This window comes from Equus quagga, chromosome 16 (genome assembly GCF_021613505.1).
Source record: "Equus quagga isolate Etosha38 chromosome 16, UCLA_HA_Equagga_1.0, whole genome shotgun sequence".
Classification (NCBI taxonomy): domain Eukaryota; kingdom Metazoa; phylum Chordata; class Mammalia; order Perissodactyla; family Equidae; genus Equus; species Equus quagga.
This window is the reverse complement of record NC_060282.1, coordinates 984,417-1,006,485: the sequence shown is the minus strand read 5'-3', so window position 1 is coordinate 1,006,485 and position 22,069 is coordinate 984,417. Positions and strand designations below refer to the sequence as shown.

Below are 22,069 nucleotides of genomic sequence, written 5' to 3'. Positions count from 1 at the left end.
CAGGCGAGAAAACTGGCATGGAGAGGGTCACACTGTCCATGGTCAGCTGGCTGTAACTGGCAAAATGGGGACCTGTGCTCAAGCCAGTCAGGTCCTGGGGCACCCCTAACTTCTGTGCCCTCTCTCTCCCCCGCCCAGACTTTGTGACGGCCCTCCAGGCAGGGAACAGGGCTGGGGAGCCCTAGTGCTCCCTGCCCACCCCCCCCCCCCCCCCCCCCCCCCCCCCCCCGCCCCGGCCCCGGCAGCTTCCAGCGTGCCTCACACTGGGCAGCTCCTGGCCAGCTGACTCTGACGTAGGCAAGAGTGACAAGCCACAGGCTCTGCAGGGTGAAAATGGTGCATGGGCCCAGGAGGCCATGAGGCTTGCAAGACAGAGCATGGACTCACCCGGACAATGCGGATCCTGCTGTGGTCAGCATCCAGCGTGTCATAGAAGGCCTGAACCACCTCCTGGAACTCCTTGCTGCTGTCAGCCAGACACTCCAGCCTGCCCAAGGGCACCTTCAGCCTCTGCTGTGGCACTGACACATGGGGAGGAAGGGGTCCAGGCCATGTCTGGGGTGCTGGTCCCTGAGAGCTGGCCCACCCCATCCTCCCCCAGTCAGGGGTGCAGACTCACGGGTGGGGTCTGAAGCCGCCGAGAAAAGGGCCAAACTCTGATCCGGGGGGCCAGCCAGCAGTGCTGCTAAGTGGCGGGCTGCACGGGTGGGCTGGACCCCAAAGCCACGGAGGACAGTGCAGTCACCTTGAAAGGAAACACTCACACCGTGGCACTGTTCCAGGCGGGCACGCAGCTCTGTGGGCAGCATGTAGCCCTGGGACCCCACAGTCTCCTCCCAGAGGTGCACCTCCAAGGCGGCCCCTAGTGCCTGGTCCAGCTCGTCCATGTCCTGCTCAAAGGCCACATGCACCACCAGCTGGGCCTGGCCACCAGTCCCCCCACCCAGGAGCTCTGCTGCCTCCAATGGAGGTGGCTCCAGCAGGGAGAGGGCCAGGGCTCGCTGCAGCGCAGCAGCCTCCTCCTGCTCAGCCACCTGGCCTTGCGGCTCCAGTGACCGGTGGAGAGCCAGCTGCAGTGCGGCCTCCTCCTCCAACCTTCCTGGGGCCCCAGTGCTGGTGGCCACGGGATCCTCTCTAGCCCCGGGTGCAGGCTCCTCCTCCAAGCACCCTGGAGTCTCCTCCTCCTCTGGCTGCTCTTCCCTCAGCTCCAGGGGCAGCCAGTCCTCCCCGTCCAGGCCCTCGATGGTGGCCAGCAGCTCTCGGACCTCCTCTAGGGGCAGGGAGAGGCACTGGGTCAGGGGTCAAGCCTGGCCAGGGTGGGGCTAAAGGATAGGACAAATCTGGGAACGAGTGAAAGATGGAGAGAGGGTTTAGGGGGTGCATGATCATAAGAGAGGTGGGAGCGCAGGGCAGGCCAGAGGGTGAGGTAGAGAAAGGGCCACAGGATGTGCTGGGGGTCCCCAAGGAGCCCTACCCAGGTTCACGTTCTCCTGGTTACTGCCTGTACTGTCTGGGGGCCACAGGGTGTGGGAGTGGCCAGGGAGGGCCTGGAGGGCCTCAGCGGCGTCCACCTGTTGGGAGAAAATGTCAGTGCCCACTGGGTACACACCCCTCCCAGGCCTCTGAGCGGGGGTGGAGGAAGCACCTGTGGCTGAGGTGTGAGAAAGGGGAGGGGCTGGGGGACTCCGTCTCTACCTCTCCAGGGTCTGTGTCCAGGGTGGCCCTGACCAGACGCTCCGTCCCAAAGACACACTGGAACTGAGCCTCCAGCTCCTGAAGAAGGTGCTGCCCCTCTGGGCCCAGCAGGAACCTGGCGCTGCCCGGATGCTTCAGGCTCAGCACGTGACAGCTAATGCTGCCCAGCAGACTTTGCAGGAACTCCTTGGCCGCCTGGCACGGGGCCAGGGCTCCACAGAGCTGCAGGACCATAGTGGGTGGGGGGCAGTTTGCAGGTTTAGGGCACAAGAAAGGTACCCAGAGCCCCCAGAGGGAAAGGGGACCAAAGGTGAGGCATCCTCAGGGGTCACTCACCCGAAAGCCAGTTACATCTGATCCTTCAAGTGGGAAGACGGCAACATCTCCCAGTCCAGAAAGAAGGTCCTCGTGATAGACTTGTATGAAACGCATTGCTCCTGGCTCCATTGACAGTACCATCTCCACCAGGTCCTCCTGCCTCGGTGATCCTACAGGCCCCAGTCTCACGGACGCCACCTGCTCTGGAGACCCCATGGCAATCTCCACTAGGCCCGCTTGGCCTGTTGGGCCTGGGGACCCCATAGGCCCCAGGCTTACTAGTTCTGCCTGCTCTGGAGACCCCACAGTCCCCAGGCTCATGGGCCTTTCATGTTCTGAAGACCCCTGGGGCCTCGAGCTGACTGGCCTGGCCTGCCCCAGAGACCTTATGGGACCTGTCCTCGGAGAGGCTCCTGATTGCCCTGGTGCCTCCTCAGAGCCCAGTGTCACCGTCCCTGCACCCTTCAGTGCTCTCTCTGGCCCTCCAGCCTCTGAGAGAGCATGCTCGCTGGCCCCAGACCCCAACTCAGCCAGGTGGTCCCCTCCACTGGTGTCCTCGGCAATCTCCTCAGGTTCCAGGAAGTCATAGTGGGGGACGAGGCTCAGCTCTGAGCCCTGCAGCCAGTGGTCCCGCTGCAGCACCCGTTCAGCCACTTGGAGAAAGGGAAAGGACATAAGGCCCATCAGGGGTGGGGAGGGGTGGGGAGGGGTGGGGAGGGGTGGGCTGTGTCCATCTAGCCCCACTCACCCTGCCAGTGCTGGAAGGAGACCACAGTGCCCAAGTGCCCGGGCAAGCTGCGCAGGCCCACCAGGGGCCCCCCACCACTGCGGCGCTCGTTCTCCAGGTACAGCTCCAGCAGCAGCAGGTCTGCAGGGGAGGCGTCCCCCACCACACGCACTGCTCGGGCCTGCGGCACCCGGGCCAGGGATACCTCAGCCCCCTCCAGGCTCAGGGCCCGGGCCTGCTCCTCCAGGACACAGAATTCTGTGGGGAGGGTGCAAGTCAGCACAGGGCATCTCCCCTAGCAGGCACATCTGCCACCATCCCACCTCTCACCTGCCTCAGAGAGGGGCTTGGGCAGCTGAATCAGGGCCCGGTCTGGCCGGGGACTGGCCAGGACGTGGCAGGACTGTTCCAGGTGCCCCATGGCATGCAGCAGGGCCTGGATGTGCTTCTCTAGGCGCTGGGGTGCAGTGCCAGGGGGCAGTCCTTGGAGCAAGAGGCGTGCAGGGGCACATGGCGGGGCTGGCCGCAGACTCAGCCGAGTACCATGGAGCACGTGCTCCTCCTGGGCCAAGACCCTCACTGCATCTATGGGCAGGGGTGGAGTGGGGTGTCAGGGCCAAGCTAGTGGGGGCCCAGGCTGCCCCCTTCCATCAGCCCCTCACCTGCAGGCTCTCGAAAGGTGAGTACGCCCCCACGGCCAAGCCTCTGCCAGCTCAACACAGGTCCCCCCCCCAGAGCGTCGGCGGTTCTCAAAGTAGAGCGTGAGCAGCTCATGGGAGATGTCAGGGGGCAGCCCGCTGAGCTCCACTGCCGCCCCAACTTCCTCCTCCGCCTTTGCCTCCGCCTCTGCCATCACAACCCTGGGGGCGGGACAGGTGGGTAGGGTTGTGGTCCATAGTCCCACCCCACCCCTCCAGGCCCCTAGCGACCCCCTTCATCATGGGTGGCCTATATCCCGCACTTACACTTGCCAAGCCCCCCGGGTGGCTCCAGCCCAGGCCTTCAGCCAGGACTTCTGTGTCTGCTCCACAGGCAGAAGGCCTGAGACAGGAAAACAAAAGTGAAACTAACTGTCTGAGTGAAGGACGGAGGGAGGGGCCTGCTGTGCTGGGTCTGGGTGGCTGCCACTCAGGTGCTTCCCTTCCTATTCACCGGTTCTCCTGCAGAACCTTCCATCCCTACCCCGCAGCACCTCAGTGTTGGCTGGGCCTACCCCTCAGTCCAGCTACCCAGCCCCATCTGTCCCACCCCAGTCCACTGGCTGGCAGGGTGGGAGAGTGGCCCCCGGAGGTCTTCTACTCCCACTGGCCTCTCCCTGTGAACCTCAAAATGACCAATCACCCTCCCTACTAAATCCACCAAGGGGCTTGAGTGATTGTACCCCACTCAAGGACCTCACGCCTCTGTGTTCCCCTCCCCCGCGGCATGAGCAGCTGGGGTCTCCAGCCCAGCCCCTAGCTGAGGCTGGCTCTCAGCTCTCCCCAGCAACCTTCTCACACCCTGCTTCTCACCCTTCACACCTAGCAGGTGACCAGGCTGTGAGTGCTGAGGGTGAGCAGCTCCTGCCCTTGACCTACAAGGGCTCGGGTCCCAGCACAGCTTTCCTCCTGCCTCCTCCACTCCCTTTCCTGTGGCTCTCTCCAGTCTGTGCACCTGCGCAGTTTCCCCATCTTACATCAGCATCATTGTCTCAGCATCGTCATCATCACGGCTAACCCCAGAAGTCTTGCTGCAGCGAATCCTCATCACAGAAAGAAAGATGGAGGCGCAGATGGGCCCACGGCAGTGCTGGGCCTCACACCTTTACAGGCTGCAGCTTAACAATCCGCATTCCTTCTCGCCACCAAATGCCCCCTACTTGTGCATGCTCCATTAGCTTCTAGCCCCTCAAACAACTCTGCCCACTACTGCTCCCCATCTCCCACCTCCCATTTACCCCTCAGCCCACTGAAACCCAGCCTCCAACCCTGCTACTCCTCCAGGGGCCTGAGGACCTGCTCAGCCTGCACCCCGAGCTGCACCCCCAGGACCTTGGCTGCCCCACTCTGGGCTGAACCTCCATCATCTCTCACTTGGATTGCTACGCTAACCTCTGACTAATCTCCTTCTGCCAGTCCCACCCAACCCCACTGTCCATCCTCAACAGAGAGAATGGGGTAAACCTTGTAAAGCGGGACCAACAGCTCCTACAGCTCCAGCCACGGCAAAAGGCAAAGTCTCTCACAGTAAAAGCCAAAGGCCTTTGGGGGGCCTGCCAGGCTCCACCAGTCCCCTCTCTTGTCCCATCCCCACTGCACCCCTCCATGCTTAGTCGGCTCCAGCCTCGTCCTCCGGGGCAGTAGATCGCTCCCACCTCAGCATTCTCGCGTTGGCCCTGCCCTCTGCCCAGACCAGCCTTTCCCACAATGCCATCTGGCCACCCCTTCCCTGTGACTCCCTTTACCTTGTTCTTAGTGGCAGATTTAATTGGAACTTAAAAGTCTTTAAGGACCTTTGACTTCCACAAGGCCCTTCCACGACCCCAATCTCAACTCCACATTTGCCATTTTTAATTATTTTTCTTAAAGAGGGCCCCTCAAAGTGCATGAGCTTGTAGTTCTGCAAAACCTCGATCTGTCCCTGCCTGGTCTATATTTTCTCTTATCCTAGAATTCATCACCTTCTAACATCTTATATAATTTACTTATTGTGCCGATCCCTGCTGTAGATGGTCTGCCACAGGCAGAGGCATGCTGGAACAGCTCATATCATGACCAGATTGTTAAATTTTCACGAATTTTTGTGAACCCCTCACTGGATCCAATTGTTGAACTTTGAACCAGCACACTGTGGGCATAGGAGAGAGCCTTTTCCGAACCACTGCCAGGCCTGGGAGAGGCCAAAACTATCCAAGAGCCAGGATAGCACAGGAAGGGCCCTAGGCCCTAGGTGGAGAGGCACAGCTCCAGGGGTCAACCCTGGCCGTGGCAGTCTGCACGTCCTCGGGAGGATTGCTGAAGCCAAGAGAAGAAGTTAACTTGGTCTCCAGTCCTGGGGCATCTCTAAGCCTCAGCCCCTGAGCAGTGAAGCAGGGCTAAGAATGCCACCCTCACAGCTTGTGAAGATGTGAGGAAGACAAGTGAAGACAGAAGGGCTACTGAGGGCCTGGAACAGCTGGTCTCAGTGATTTGTAGAGAGGATGGAGCAATTAACAATTAGGCCTCTTGATTTGGGATAGACTTGAATGAAAAGGGAAAGTGGTGTTTTAAGGCCAAGGAGGAATGGAGAGTGTTTGGCAGCCTCAGCAAATTCTAGATTTGGGAATAAATTTCTCAACTCTTTGACCAAATTGACCAGGCGACGCCGCTGCCTCCAGGAGTCCTCAGCCCCCATGGCCCAAGCTACCCCTTGGCGAACAGTGTGGGGCGCGGGGCTTGGGCCTGGAGCTCGGAAAAGAGCCAGCAGGGCGGCTGCAGTGGGCAGGGGCCGCTGGGGAGAAGTCCCGTATTCCCTGCGGAGCCGAGCCCCGGCCCCGCCCCCGCCCCGGCCCCGCCCCCAGCCCCGCCCCGGCCCCGCCCCGTCACAAGGCCCCGCTGCGTCTCCGGAGCCGCAGGCGCAGGTCCAGCCGAGCCGGCCGCCGAGCAGGTGCGGGCGCGGGCGCGGGCGCGGGCGCGGCGGCCATCAACCGTGCGGCCGCTCAGCGGACACCGTGCGCACCGTCCTGCGGCGCCCCGCGCGTGGTGAGTCCCCGGCCCAAGGCCGGCAGCGTGTCTACCCGCCCAGCCACCCGGCCGGCCGCCCCCGCCCCCGCCCCGGTCCTGCGCAGCCGAGCAGCGCCGTGTGGCTCGTCGGTCGGTCTCGCCGGGATGCGCGGCCCGCTCGGGGCTGGGGGCGGCAGCTGGGGTGCGGGGAGCCGCGGCCCGGAGCGGGAGGGAGGGGTCGACGCGCTGCGGCGGCGGCGGGACCCGCGACCCGAGCGCCCCCCGGCGGAGCGAGAGGGCCCACTCCGCCTGGAGTGCGGCTTCCGTGGCCGCCGCCCCCACCCGCCTCGCCCCCACGCCTGCTTTGTTTCCCTGACGCCCTCTGGTCGCTTCCATCCCCCACACACCCCCGCACCCCGCTGTTCCTGGCGTACCCCACTGGCGGGCACCGCAGCGGCCGATGCAGACCTGCTGCCCCCACCCCGGGATGAAGGCTCGGTTGGGCCCTGCTCTTGGAGAGGGTCACAGATGGCGTGGGGATTTCCTGGGATAGAAATAGCCGCCGGCTCTGGCCCCTTAAAGCTGCTTAAGGGGCGGGATGCGAAGGGGAGGGTCCGGGCACACCCCTACACCTCCCGACCGAGCCCCTAGCCCCGACCTGGCCTGAGCTCTGACCCTGCAGCGGTTGAGAAGGCCCCTCCAGGTCCTAAAAAACGATCGAAGCCCAAAAATCCCTAGGCTGACAAAGTCATCCCATCATCCATCCCCTCCTCCACCTTGGGGGTCGGCCTAGAGGGGCCCCTTCTCAAGCCCCGCGCCCAGCCACCCTGTCACTCCTGGCCTCAATGCTCAGGGCTCCCAGCAGCCTGGGGGAAAGGTCATGAATCCACCTCCTTCCATCCTTGTTCCCGGCAGCAGGTGGGGCGCCCTGGGCTGGTTCTGGGGACATGTCACGTAGGGCTGACTGTTCTGTCTCTCTTCTCTAGGGGGAGACCACAGAACCGCAGCCATGCCCCATGAGAAGAGTTTCTTGGTGTCTGGGGACAGCTATCCTCCCCCCAACCCTGGATATCCTGGAGGGCCCCAGCCCTCCATGCCTCCCTACCCTGGGGTCCCTTACCCACAGCCCCCATTCCAGCCTTCCCCCTATGGCCAGCCAGGATATCCCCAGGGCCCCAGCCCTTACCCCCAAGGGGGCTATCCTCAGGGCCCCTACCCCCAAGGGGGCTATCCTCAGGGGCCCTATCCCCAAGGGGGCTATCCTCCCGACCCCTACTCCCAAGGGGGCTACCCTCAGGGGCCGTATCCGCAGAGTCCCTTTCCTCCCAACCCCTATGGACAACCACAGGCCTTCCCGGTACAGGATCCTGACTGTGAGTAGAGGGGCAGGGGGAGGGCAGGGGCTCCAGGTACCTGCAAGCGGCACTTACCCAGACCATCCTGCTCCTCAGCACCTCAGCACGGGAACTATCACGAGGAGGGACCCCCGTCCTACTATGACAATCAGGACTTCCCTGCCGCCAACTGGGATGACAAGAGCATCCGCCAGGCCTTCATCCGGAAGGTGGGCCACAGGGCCTGGGGAGGGCTGGGCAGCAGCGCGGGGGGGGCTCTGAGCTGGCTCTGTCCTCAGGTGTTCCTGGTGCTGACCCTGCAGCTGTCCGTGACACTCTCCACCGTGGCTGTGTTCACGTTCGTTGGGAAGGTGAAGGACTTTGTCCGGGAGAATGTCTGGACCTACTACGTCTCCTACGCGGTGTTCTTCACCTCCCTCATTGTCCTCAGCTGCTGTGGGGACTTCCGGCGAAAGCACCCCTGGAACCTTGTTGCACTGGTAACCCCAAAACCTGAGCCCCTGGTGCCCAGCCAGGGTCTTTGCAGCGACAGCAGGGAATGGGAGGCAGGGCGGGGGGGCAGCTCCCCTTACCCAAGGCTCTCTCTCCCCACAGTCGATCCTGACCGTCAGCCTGTCCTACATGGTGGGCATGATCGCCAGCTTCTACAACACTGAGGCGGTCATCATGGCTGTAGGCATCACCACAACCGTCTGCTTCACAGTGGTCATCTTCTCCATGCAGGTGAGGGGCCCCCCACAGCAGGGCTGTGGGCCCTGGGGGCCCAGAGGGCTTTCAGGGCCCAGCACCCAGGGCCTCCTGTCTCTCCCTGTGCCCTCAGACCCGCTACGACTTCACCTCGTGCATGGGCGTGCTCCTGGTGAGCATGGTGGTACTGCTCATCTTCGCCATCCTGTGCATCTTCATTCGGAACCGCATCCTGGAGATCGTGTACGCTTCACTCGGTGCACTGCTCTTCACCTGTGTGAGTGAGGGGGGTGGGCAGCCGGGACAGGGCTCAAGCAGGGCAGCGAGCTTGTTTCTCAACACCAGTATGCTGTCACCCCCAGTTCCTGGCAGTGGACACCCAGCTGCTGCTGGGGAACAAGCAGCTGTCCCTAAGCCCAGAGGAGTACGTGTTTGCCGCGCTGAACCTGTACACGGACATCATCAACATCTTCCTGTACATTCTCACCATCATCGGCCGTGCCAAGGAGTAGCCCAAGCCCTCAGCTTGTGCGGGGCCCCACTCAGGTGGCGTGGCTGGTCTGGATCTTGCACCTGGCGTGGCAGTGCCATCTGTACCTCCCCTCTCTTGTCCCCGAGCACAGCCTGGGACAGAGGGAGCCCCTCTCCGACCCTCTTGTGTGCGTACACTGCAGATACTTCTGTTTGGACCCGCTGTGGCCAGCATGGCCCCTTCTAGCCCTCCCGCCCCGCCAAAGGGCAGCGGGGCCGGGTTTCTGTGCCACCTCCTGCCCACTCACTGTTGCATGAGCCCCGTCTGCCAGCCCACCCCAGGGTCTGGAGGGCAACACCAGGTCCTAGGGGAGAGGGATCGAGCCAAGAGGTGAGGGTGCACGTCTCCCCTCCTGTCCCAACTCCCCTGCCTGGCATAGAGTCTCCCCATCCCCTCCCCACCCACACCCCGAAGCGCTGCCCTCTGGGGGGCCTGAGGGGTGAGGGTCTCATCCCTGTGCCGAGCCCTGAAGGCAGAGAGGATGGGAATATTCGGGGGAGGAGGATGCCTTCCTCTCATTCTGCTGTCTTTAAAATTCTAATAAAGGGGATCTTCTCTCTCCGTTCTCCTCTGTCACTGTCTTTTCACGCTGCTTCCTCCGTGAGGTGGGGAGGGAGCTGCAGGCATCGCCAGGGTGACGAAGGGAGCAGGACCAGGCAGTGATGGTGGGGGTTAGCTTGCGGTGGAGGTTAATGACAGTAGCTAATTCTTTTCTATCCATGCTTCCGCTTCCCTTGCAATTTTCCCAGCCCTGTCATAAGGTATGTGCCGGGATTTCCAGCTGATGGACGGGGACCCTGAGGTTCCTGGAGGTTAAGTATGGTGCCTGGGTCACATGATGGTAAGCGGCCTGGTTGTGTCTGCCACTCGCTCCTGGGAACTGCACAGCATGAGGGAGCATCCTGTGAGACCCTTACCATCTCGCCCTTGGCCCAAGGGGCAGCAGCACAGGTCACTGACCCACCCCAGAGCAGGTCTGTCACACTCCTCAGGCTCTGCCTGGCCCCCAGGGAGCCCATCAGCCAGCACTTCACATGCTGTCCAGGCCTGGCTCAGACGAAGACCCTCAACACTTCCCCACCCTCCCCTCTAGAAGTCTGCATCCTGGAGCCCCTGGTGGAGAGCTGGACAAAGACTCCGATGGCTTGGTCAGTTGGGCCCCTTTGCCTGCCTCTGGCACCTTCCGCTGGCCTTAGCATGCCTCACCCTTTCATGAGTCCTCAGCCCCAACTTGTTCTGCATGTCCTCTCCTGTGGCTTTTGCTCCCTCAATTCCGGATCCCTCATCCACCCCCCCACTGGCTCCAGGGTGTACGTTCAGAGATCAGCCAGGTGTCCACAGCCTTACCCTCCCCACAGAGGAGTCCCTCTGCTCCCCAGGGCGCAGCCCTGTCTGAGGACCTCCCTGCCCTGAGCTCCTAATCCAGGTGACTCCTCACTGCAGGCTTCTGCAGGACCCTCCATCTGGCTTGACTTGAGAACCCTCTCCCAGGGCTTTTCCACCTCCTCCCTGCCAGCCCATCAATCCTCTCCTTTAACTGGCACCAGCACCGCGGTGTCCATGAAGGGGCCCATACACTGCAAGCCAGCACCGTCCCAGTGTCCACAGGCACTTCTGCTGTGGCCTGCCCAAGGCCAAGTCCATCCTCCCCACAAACCTGCTGCTCCTGCGTTATCTCCGTCAACGGTACCTACCCCAGCCACTCAGGCCAGAAATGGGGCTGTCCTCTCTCCTCTCTCATCCTCCCTCACTCTCCCCGCTCACCTTCCCCTGCCTCCTAAGGCCTTCTCCTGCTCACCTGTCAGCTCGCCACCAGCCCTCTGCCTGGCCCCAGGTGTGTTTCCCAAACACTGATCACACCACTCGCATCCTTCAAACCCTCCGATGGTCGCCAGCAGGATGAAGTCCACATTCCTTGTCTGGCACACAGGCCCTGCTGACTGCCAGCTGGCTGCTCCAGCTGGCCTCCTGCTGTCTCCTTGCCCCTCAACCCCCAGGTCTGACCTTGCACAGCCCGAGCCACAGGGGGGCCCCACTTCCCAGGTGGGGATGCGCACTGCCTTCTCAGCCACCTAGGCCCCTTCGTGGGGTCCACATCACCCTGCCAGCAGCTGCCTGCTCAGCACTGCTACTGTCAGTCACTCTGCTTGTCCACATGCTGAGCACCCGGCAGGCACTGCAGCTCCCCTCCCCCACCTCTCCTTGAGCAGGTGCAGTTCCTCATTCAGCATGCCCTGCCCATCAGGGCTCTAAGCATTCAGGATCCTGCTCAACGTTAGCTCACAGACCCATCAGTAGTACATGCCGAGGAGGAAACATGGAGCAATCGCATGGTGAAAGAATGTCAGCTGAGACAGGAGGAGCTCAGGGATAGCGGCCAAGAGAAATGTGCAAGGACAGTGTTTTCTTGAGGAGTTCAAGGAAGACAAACTTGGCTAGCTAACCCTTGGGGGCGGCTCCCTGGGGACACTAGAGTCTAGAGGGGTGGGGCAGGGGCAGGGCAAGGGCCAGGAGGGCGGCAATGTAGGGCAGAGGCCCTGACTGCAAGAGGAAAGGCCAAGGGCCGCTCACGGGTGAGGGCTTGGGCCTGTCCTGGAGGTGACGGGAACTTTGGCAGGGGCCACAGCTGGGTTTGTGTTTAGGAAGATGAGTCTAGCAACAGGACCTCCAGGAGAAGGTGTGGGGGTGCCAACAGGTAAAGAAAGCAGAGAGGAAGCTGTTGAGATGTGCTACAGGGGAGCTAGGAGCAGGTACAGACGGGGCCCAGGGCCAGGGGCAGGAGGCAGCTTGCGGTGCTACAGAGGGATCCAGCGGGCCATTTCCACCAATGGAGCTTGGCCTGCCATCTGCTGCTTCCTACCCAGGGAGGGAGAAGGGGTAGCTTATGCTCTGACTGGGTGGGTAGTGTGTAGCAGGTGCTCACACTGATTCCCAAGGCTGAATGGAGCCCAGCAATTGTGAGGTCAGCCACGCTGATTTTTCAGGTGAGGAAGGACACAGCCCACATCATCCAGGAGCTGCCTGCTCCTATCAGCTAGGCCCTGGTGCTGCTAAGAGCTGGTCTGGCACTCTCAGATACAGGCCTTGGTGTTCTCCTGCTTAGAATATAAACGATTTCATACAACACCAGCGTCAGACAAGGCCCCTCTGTGAGTGAGATGGGTCAAGACAAGAAGATCCCTCCGTAAACATGGCTGAACATAGACAAAACATGCGCTTTGTCCAAACCATAAAGAAGACCAACAGTGCCCCGTCCTGCCTTCTCTGAGCGGCTGCTGCCTCTTTATAATTGACAGCTCTAGTTCACCTCTAGTCTGTCCTCCAGAGAAGATGTGTTGAGATACTGTCACAGAATTCCTCCCCCTCCTGGCAGCATCCAGAGCAAAGCCCAGCTTCCTTAAGCCCTTCCCCATTCACCCAAAGAAGCCAAATCCCATAGGAAGTCCTTCCTAGCACGCCCTTCCTGTGACTCCATGCGGCTCCCCATGGCGTGTGGGCTCCCTCACCACGATAAGCAGTAAGCCTGACTTGTTCGACTGCAGACGTGTCCAGTGGGCTTCCGCTGGAGAGCGCTGACACAGTAACTATACTAAGGCTAAAGAAAGTTAATTCTTCAATCAAAAATGTTTATTCACATAAGTAATCATTAAACCCATGCTTGTTTTCAAGATGAAATGACAAGAAGTGTCCATGTCTCCATCACATTCCCTGCCGTGGAAAGCGTCACTGTCATCAGTGCCTGTTGAAAACCACAGAGAGAAGCCAGCACAGGACCCCAGCTCGCTTAACACCCAGCGCAGGTGCCCTGTGCCACCTGCCTTCTGGCTAACCAGGGCTACCGTTCAGTGGCTCTGACCTGGAAGTGCCTTCAGAACAGAGACTGTTGCATTTTAACACACAGGCCAGCACCTAGTCCAGGGACAGGCACACCCTACATGTCAACCATGGAATGAATGAATGAACTTTATCTAACACAAGCCGCACAAGCACTGCCTGTCCCAGGACCAGGGAGAGAGAATGCGGCAGCCTTCTGGACTTTGGCTTGGCATCAACATCGGCGGTGAGGCGCTTCAGGAGTGCAGGCGGCAAAACTCAAAGCCCAGGGGAATGTATGGAGGCACATTTGGGGGAAGCAGGTGGAAGAAAGAGATGCTGCATGGCAGGGGGTGGGGGGGGGAGCTGTGGGTGGTGAGGGCAGTGTGGACAGCTGTCGGGGGAAAGTCAAGGAGTATGAACTCCATACTGCAGGCAGTGATGAACCATGGACCCTTCCAGGGAAGAGCCTGGAAGAGGTTTGAGCACAGGCAGGAAGATCAGCAAGGACTATAGTCACGCTGCAGGCAGGAAGGGCCTGCACTGGGGGGCACTGAGGGGAGCTGGTCCCAGCACTGCAGCTCCCAAGGCAGCCCCTTCCCCATCGGGGCCCAGACGCTGCATCCCAGGCAGCAGGATGGCTCGGCCCCATCTGCCACCAAAACATTCTATGTTTCTCGAATGTCTTCTTTGTCTCAGGCTTATCAGGCATTGGAGACCTTTCAGAATGTCCAAAATGCAAACAACCCCCCCACACACACTACCACCCACACACTGCAACTTCTTGACTCCCGTGCTCACCACGGAAGAGCGTCTCTTGTCCCCATGGGTGCTCACTCCTCTGGACCCACTTCACATCATCCTCATCTCCTCCCTTGCCATTGCAACTTCCAGCCTTTCGGCTCCTGTGCAGCAGCCTGTGCCCTCTACTCTCCTCCATCCCACTTCGGCCTGCTTTTTGCTGTTATCCAGCAGCTTCCTGGCGCTGGGAGGACTCTAGCGCCAGGCTCCAAATCCTCCTCTCTACCCCAGTTGCTCTCATGACCCTTGGGCATTCAGCTTCTGTCTTCTGAACCCCTCTCACCTCGATGCCCTTCTCTCGAGTCAAGACCAGGATCATGTCTGCAGCAGATCCCAACTTGTCCTCAGCACTGCAGACAGGGATGATGTCACTCCCCTGCTTAAACTCCTTCAGAGGACTTCCAGTCCAGATGTTGGACCAAACTGACCCGGGATCCCAGTTCCCACTCTTAAAACATAAAATTTCTAGATAAAATACTTTTAAACTTAAAATATATATCCAAGCAGGAATGCAAGAAATAAACATGAAGAGAAACCCTCAGCTGTGAGGGAAGAGTTGCAGCTATGGCATTTTAGACAAGTTGTGCTGAGGAAACAAGAATTAGTGTTCAGGTCCCACGAGGGGAAGGAGCCCTGGCAAGACCCCAGCTCTGGAGGGCTCCACCTGGGAGCGTTAAGGACGGAGCCTTACCAAAATCACAACCCTTACTCGACTCAGCTCTGCCCTGATCGTTGAAGGTAATCCGCCCCACTCTCTCTGCCTGGCAGAGAGCAAGGAGAACTCTTTCCAGAAGAAGATAACACCATTCAGAACCTCTGCAGTTTTTTTAATGCACGTTATCTAGGCCCTTTAAAAGATAGGATTATATGACTGAAAACCAAGAGGAAAAATAAGATAACAGAATCAGACCTAGAGGTGACTAAAAGATTGGAGATAGCAAAAAAAAACCCAAACTTTAAAATAAATATGACTAATATGTTAAGGAAAAGGCAGGAGGAAATGGAGATACATGGAAGATAATATGGCGAATTTCCCAGGAGAATTGGATTCTATAAAAAAGAAACTGAGCATCTTTAATGGAAAAATAAATTAACTGAAACTAAAAATTCAGTAGATGGGTTTAAAAGCAGATTACACAAGTCAGAAGAAAGGATTAGTGAACCAAAAGGTCAATAGAAGCTGTGCAAACTTACAAAGAGAAAAAGGAATGGATAGAGAAAAAAAAGCATATGATACGTGACAGGGAAAGTAAAAAAGTAGAGTGCCAGAGGGAGAAGAAAGATAGAATGGAGAAGTAACGTCTGAAGAAATAATGCCTGAAAAATTTTAAAACCAGTAAGACACTGTGAAAATTAATAAAGGGAAACCTCATTTAAAATAAAGTCAAGAGGCCAGAAAGGAAGCACTCTCACACAGTACCACCTGAGGTCATTTGCAGGAAAGGTGGTCAATTACAGACCCCAACAAGAAGAAATGTACGTTGCATCTCAAACAGAAATCAACTACCCCAGCAACTCGGCCAATGAGAAACCGTCACCACTCTGAAGTCTTGCTTTCCTCCAGTAGACTTTAGTTCAAAACAACCCCTCCCAATTTCCTCCTTTTTCCCTGTAAAATCACGTTCCTCTCCTTTGATTGTTGGACCTGCCTATGGCTTTTGCCACAGCCTGTGGGTCCTGAACTGCAATTCCTTGCTTTTTCCTGAATAAACTCATTTTGCTGGTAGAATTGGCTGTTTTATTTTTCAGGTTGACATACGTGGTGTCAGAAGTGGGATCTGAAGGAGGCGACCCTCAAGAGACGATGGGCCCCAGAATTGAGGGAGGTACCTGCTCTGGGCCCCTGGAGCTCATGGCTTCTGTGAGTCATGGCCTACTTTTGGTTTGGTGAGTTTCCTGTCAGATTCTGAGCTCCACTTTTCTTGTGATTTGAGCTGTCTGACTTTATTCAGAAAGGGGAGAGGGTTTTTCTCTCTCGGAAAAGGGTTAGCGTCATTTCAGGAGGTTTCATCCTAGGCTCCATCTTCACAGAGAAAGACTTTGTCCTTTCAGGGGAAGGGTTAGAGTCTTCCCCAACGAGTGCTTGTCTGTCTTCTGAGGTGTGTGGCAGCAACTTTCCTTTTGGGGGTCAAGCTAGCAGGGATTTTCTTTTGGTTTTGGATTTTCTTTGGTTTTGGTTTCCTCCTGGAATCAACTTGGGCTTTTGAAGCTGGGAAATGGGATCCCAGTCATCTCAATGATCTGAGGGCAGCCCTTCTTAAGGGGCCCCAGCCAGGTTTAAGTTTAAGAATTTTGGCCCCCCTGCATGTGCGTTTTTAACTAAGTGGGCCAAACTGACCAAGAATAGCCTGGAATTACAATGGCCATAATGGGGAACTTTCAATCTCCCCAAACTCATTTTTCTTAAAACCAAATGGTAAGACTACGGCTCTAAAATTAAGCAAAACAAACGGTACATTTATTTTAATTGTACCTGGAGCTTCCAAACAGGCACAAAACTCTAAAACCACCTCACCGTAAGGTACTATATCTAAATTAGCTGAAACAACTAAAACATTGAAGGAAGACAAAAATGGCTTCTGAGGCTTCCCTTTCCCTTCCCCTGTTTTCTTCGTCTTCTGCTCAGGCCCCACTCTGGCGCCATCTCCCTCCTTCCCTCTGTGCATCTAGTGCTGAAACTTGGGCCATCTGAGCAAGTAACCTTAACTTAGTCCATCTTCCAGAAGCACAATTTGGAATCAACTATTCTTTTGAACTTTGTACCTGAGACGTGGCTGAAATTCTTAAAACAAAAGCTATAAGGTCTCTGTGTCTTTCTATGTCTTATGTATGTCTATGTACATGTGTGATATTTTTCTACCTCCAAAGGGTATTTCAAAATTAATTACATTTTTTTTTAAAGATTTTTTTTTTCCTTTTTCTCCCCAAAGCCCTCTGGTACATAGTTGTGTATTTTTAGTTGTGGGTCCTTCTAGTTGTGGCACGTGGGATGCCACCTCAGCATGGCTCGATGAGTGGTGCCATGTCCGCCCCCAGGATCCGAACCGGTGGAACCCTGGGCCGCCGAGGCAGAGCGCTTGGACTTAACCACTCGACCACGGGTCTGGCCCCCTAATTTTGGTTTAAGGAAAATCAAGTGCTTATATAAATTAAGGGTTTCTAAAAATTCTCAGAAATATAATAGAAACTAACCAAAATGCTTTTCAGGTTCCTATGATCTGGGAAAATGTTTGAAATTAGAGCTAGTTTAAGTTTGTTGGTTTAATTGAAACAGACATGTCTTTAGAGCTATCAACATTAAATATAATACTTTTATTCTACATGAGTTTATTGGTCAAATAAGCTCATATTATCTCTGTTGCAAAATTTGTCAACAAGAAAATTCACTCGAGATAATGGCTGTCTAATATCTCATGAAGTTTTTTGAGTAATCTAGACATAATTGTTGGGAACAAATTATTATTATTATTTTTAAAGATTTTTTTTCCTTTTTCTCCCCAAAGCCCCAGGGTACATAGTTGTATATTTTTAGTTGTGAGTCCTTCTAGTTGTGGCATGTGGGCTGCCACCTCAGCATGGCCTAATTAGCGGTGCCATGTCCGCGCCCAGGATCCAAACCAGTGAAACCCTGGGCCCCTGAAGCAGAGCGCGTGAACTTAACCACTCAGCTACAGGGCCAGCCCCTGGGAACAAATTATTTTGATAGATGAAAATGGGATGAAAGTTTTTAGGTACAATAATTATGTTTTGTGGTATGTGTGCTTAAAAATAACATCCCCAAATCTTTTTGGGTAACTTAAAACTTTAAAGTTTTTGCTAAGTTAAATTAAATTATGAAATTTCATTGAATATCTGGATCATTTCCCAAACAATATAAAATACTAAAACATTAATTAATGAACATGGATTTATCTATTTTTGGCTCCCTATTGCAAAGAAACTAAATTCTAGTCTGTTAGTAATCATATCTTGTGCCACATTTAAAGATTGCACTATTTATTTATCAAAATAATTTCCTGTGTTGGGGCTGGCCCCGTGGCCGAGTGGTTAAGTTCGCGCGCTCTGCTGCAGGCGGCCCAGTGTTTCATCGGTTCGAATCCTGGGTGTGGACATGGCACTGCTCGTCAGACCACGCTGAGGCAGCGTCCCACATGCCACAACTAGAGGAACCCACAACGAAGAATACACAACTATGTACCGGGGGGCTTTGGGGAGAAAAAGGAAAAAAATAAAATCTTTAAAAAAAAAAAAAATAATAATAATAATAATAATAATTTCCTGTGTTGTTTCTATCAGGTCTTTACTTAAGAGAACTGAGTCGTCTTAGTATTGAAGGAGTTAAGTTTTTCTTACAACCATATAACCTTTTGTATTTGCCTTTGAAGCATGTTATTATTACTTTGGTCAAATACATACTTAAGTATTATTTCATGATGATCTGTGAACCTGTTTGGTCAAGTGTCCAAACCTTTTGATATTTTTGACAAGTTTCCCAAAATATTCAAATTCTAAATGAAGTATTTTCAACCTGGATATAACTTTGGGATTTTCCACAGGGCACCTGAGACGTCTCAAAAGATTTATTCCCTCTCCTTATCAAAAAAGAGATATCACACTAATTAGGCTTATTTCATATGTCAAATTACATGAGAAGCATGGTTGAATAAGTGATAATAAATGTTTTTAGATTATATTGTATGGGTGAATATTACTAAAAAGTATTCTAGAAATTGTATAAAATGCCTAAACATCTCCTGTGTCCTAATGTAATGTTATTACCTGTAATCCTAGTTACTATCTAAAATATGTCACAAGAAGACCCAAGTTTCCCTGTCAACTGCCTTCGCTCAATGCATTTTCAAGTCTTCTGTCCGTTATAGACAGTTGTTGCTTTACTCTGATGCTTTCACAAATATGTTTCATTTTCAAAGAAACTTGTGGAAAAGACTTTGAAAAGTCCTCTGGAATCCAAGTTTTAATAATTTTAAAATCATAACATTGAACTGGGTGGGAATTTCTGGAACTCCAGTGGAGGACTGATTGCTTTGATGTTTTGCTTTCCAGATGGAAAGGACCCCTTTTGCTCCTCTCCTTTAAGCTCTCTATAACTCCCAGCAATTTGGTAAAGTGTATCTTTGCAACAAGGTTGAAACATTTGTCTTTTTCTCTCTACATAATCCCTTAAGTTTTCTTTTCATGACAATATATGTATTTGCATGGGTTCAGGTCTATTCTCCTTGTAACGGGACACAATTGGAAATGTTGGCTACATTACCAAGGCTTTGACTAGAATGTCATATTCAGGAAAGATGTACATAGACTCAGAAATGACCAGACAACTTTAAGGAACTGCTTGGAAAAAGCAACCTAGTACCTTGCTTACAAGTTTTCAGCAAAGTAATCTTATGGAGCTTATATGGTCAATCACAGTTTTTGTTGTGTTTATAAAAATAATCAGCTGAAGTTTTTAATAAAAACAAATTAGTTTTACTATAATTATCTTTAATAAAAATGGGGGTAATTGTAGAGAGAGAAATTATGTTTGTACCTTTGTAGATGTTAAACTTTTTAGTCCTATTAATTGTCTTTAAAGTTTTGTTACACCTATGAGCTGGACTGGATCCGAAATTCTTCTAGTTTCCTTAAATGTCTGGATATGATACTCTAGACTAATGTTTCCAACTTTACTGCCCTTGAAATTTCCTTAGAAGGGACTATACCTCACTACCCATATGGCAGCCAATCTTCAGGGACTTGAGCCTTGGTTGCACGTCTCACAGCTAAAGAAGGCTCCACCTGACATCTGGTCCTTTACAAACACTGGAGACCTCAAGTCAAATTGACCAGGAGGAGAAGTAGCTGACGTCTGAGGCAGAGAGCTTTCCCAAGACGACCAAACCAGGCCTGTATATCCTCTTCTCACTGTTGTTTCTTACTTTATTTTCTCTCTCCCCTTCCTGGAAGGACGGTGCCCTTGTCTGCATTTCCCAATCCCTTACAAAAGGGGGAAACCTCTTCTTTCGATTATAGGCTTTCAGAAACAGCCTCCTTACGATCCCGCGACAAATTAATCTTTTCGCTTTCTTTTTCTGAAGGGTTAGAAAGTTCAGCATTCACAGAAGTCTTTCTTTCATCTGGACTGTTACCTGTCTCTGAGCTCTTATCCAAATCCATGGTCTCTGAATTTGCAACCCTACAGGCAGTATTACTGGATAACGCATTTGACTCCCAAACAGTTATTTCGAGATGACAATACTGTTTTAATATGTCTTTTTGAATTTTTGCAAGAGTTCATCAGCTATTGCTTCATGTTTATTCCTGCACTGTCTTCCCAATGCACTCAGTTAATTCTTTCAGTTTGAGTGTGCTCTTACCGTATTTGCTGTTCTGTTTTGTCTTCATAACAAATCAGAAGCCTCTCACTGGTTCACCCCATTAAGCCTCTATTTAGCCGGTTACCTTCAGGTTTGGGCTCCTAGTTTGGAACCATCAGACAATTTGGATTTGTCATGTTACTTTCAATTCTGTTTTGTATAAATACTTTAAGTTTTGTATTTTATTGCCTGTCAAACCTTTGTAAACATGACGTACCTCATGAGGTGACGTTAGCACAGCAATCTGAAATGATTTCCAATGCTTATGACCTTGGACGACTATAGACTTTGAATGAGAAGTGCCTGCGAGTTCTCCCTCCTAACCTTCCTGGTTTCTCAAGTGTGGCCTAAATGGTTTCCAAGCACTATGCACTCTCCCTCCAACGTGGATCATGACGAGAAGGAAAGGTCCTTCCCGGCACCGAGGGACAAGACCACTAAGTGCAGAAATCCTGACTCTCGATCAGTGATGCTTTCAGAGAATGATCTTGATCAGAAGGGAGGAATGTGAAAATTAATAAAGGGAAACCCATTTAAAATGGATTCTGGAGGCTGGAAGGGGGAGCTCTCACACTCAAGGTCAATTACAAGAAAGACAGTCAATTACAGACCCCACTAGAAAGAAGTCATCAATAGGAAGAATCATCAATTACAGACACCAACCAGAAGAAGCGTACATTGCATCCCAAACAGAAATCAACTACCCCAGCAACTCAGCCAATGAGAAACCGTCACCACTCTGAACTCTTGCTTTTCCCCTGTGGACTTTTGTTCAAAACAACCTCTCCCAATTTCCTCCTTTTTTCCTATAAAATGACATTCTTCTCCTTTGATCATTGGCTTTTGCTATAGAATGTGGGTCTCAAATTGCAATTCTTTGTTTTTTTCCTGAATAAACTCATTTTGCTGGTAAAATAATTGCCTGTTTTATTTTTCAAGTTGACATCAACCCACAATCTACCAAAAGTAACACAAAAAGGTTATGCTGACCTCATAAAATTCTCTAATTTACTTTATGAGCCCAACGTTATGAGTTGAATTGCGTCCCGTCCTGTCCCGTCCCCCCCTCCCACCACCAAATTCGTATGTTGAAGTTCTAATCCCCAGCACTTCAGAATGTGACCCTATTTGGAAATTAGTCATTGCACATGTAATTAGTTAAGATAAGATCGTACTGGAGTAAAGTGGGCCCCTAATCCAGTGTGACTGTGTCCTTATAAAAAGGGGAAATTTGGACATAGATGCCCTTTCTGTTTCCAGCCACCACAGCGAGAGTACCTGCTGTCATGTCTGTGCATCTGCAATGAATGGTCGTGCAGAACAGCTCCAGCTCCCTGATCAAGGGGAACATGCAGACGTGCAGCACTGAACCTGACAATCTGAAGGCCCTCAACTCCTCCTGCTCCACTGGGCTCATTCACTGCAAGACGGCAGGTGTGGAGCCGGCAGCCAACAGCAAAGGTGTCATGGTGGTCATGAAGTGGAGATGTGGCTAGCAAAAGCTGGCCACCTCCTACATGCAGACCACCATCAATAAGAATGGCCAGGCCACTCTCAGCAGCATCCAGCACACGACTGAAACAACAAGTACCACCCTTATCTGTGCATGGCCGCCATCCGCAGAGCCAGGGCCATACTGCACAGCCAGAAGCTGGTGATGGTGAAGAGGACGCAGACCCTCCCCACCAAGAGCTCCTGAGCATACCACCCCCAAAGCAAAAGATATCGACCAACTTTTCTCAAAAACATTGTACTGGAGGCCCTAGTGAGTGTGATAGGGCAAGAAAAAAAGCCATGTTTATTTATAACAATATGGTCATGACATAAAAAAGTCCTAAGAAATCTACAAAAAAACTACTAGAACTAACAAATGAGTTGGACAAGGTCATAGGATACAAAGTCAACAACAACAAAAATCATGTAACTATGTACTGCTAGGAACATGAAATTTTAAAACTATATATCCATCAAAAAAATCATAAAATGCTTAGGGATTATGGCAGAGGCTCCTAAGCCCACTCCCAGGTTTGACGACTCACCAGGAGGACTCCCAGGACTCAGCATGTCCTCCTGCTCATGGCTATGAT

The 22,069-nt window shown here is 53.5% G+C and overlaps 2 protein-coding genes and 1 pseudogene across 2 annotated transcripts in view; 2 read left to right on the top strand and 1 right to left on the bottom strand.

Moving 5' to 3' along the window:
• The window catches only part of PARP10 (poly(ADP-ribose) polymerase family member 10), a 35,305-nt gene that overhangs the window by 3,701 nt on the left and 9,535 nt on the right, over nucleotides 1-22,069 (bottom strand). The window contains 10 exon segments of the mRNA XM_046642485.1: nucleotides 388-521; nucleotides 620-1,270; nucleotides 1,475-1,571; nucleotides 1,696-1,917; nucleotides 2,032-2,666; nucleotides 2,762-2,998; nucleotides 3,071-3,325; nucleotides 3,403-3,472; nucleotides 3,474-3,600; nucleotides 3,706-3,781. Of these exon segments, the coding sequence (XP_046498441.1) occupies nucleotides 388-521; nucleotides 620-1,270; nucleotides 1,475-1,571; nucleotides 1,696-1,917; nucleotides 2,032-2,666; nucleotides 2,762-2,998; nucleotides 3,071-3,325; nucleotides 3,403-3,472; nucleotides 3,474-3,600; nucleotides 3,706-3,781 (2,504 nt within the window).
• GRINA (glutamate ionotropic receptor NMDA type subunit associated protein 1) lies at nucleotides 6,300-9,558 on the top strand. The gene is made up of 7 exons (XM_046642089.1): nucleotides 6,300-6,459; nucleotides 7,407-7,793; nucleotides 7,872-7,984; nucleotides 8,054-8,254; nucleotides 8,370-8,498; nucleotides 8,596-8,739; nucleotides 8,825-9,558. The coding sequence occupies exons 2-7, from the start codon at nucleotides 7,430-7,432 to the stop codon at nucleotides 8,972-8,974; spliced, it is 1,101 nt and encodes a 366-aa protein (XP_046498045.1). The 5' UTR covers nucleotides 6,300-6,459; nucleotides 7,407-7,429; the 3' UTR covers nucleotides 8,975-9,558.
• Nucleotides 21,269-21,681, top strand: LOC124227946 (60S ribosomal protein L28-like; annotated as a pseudogene).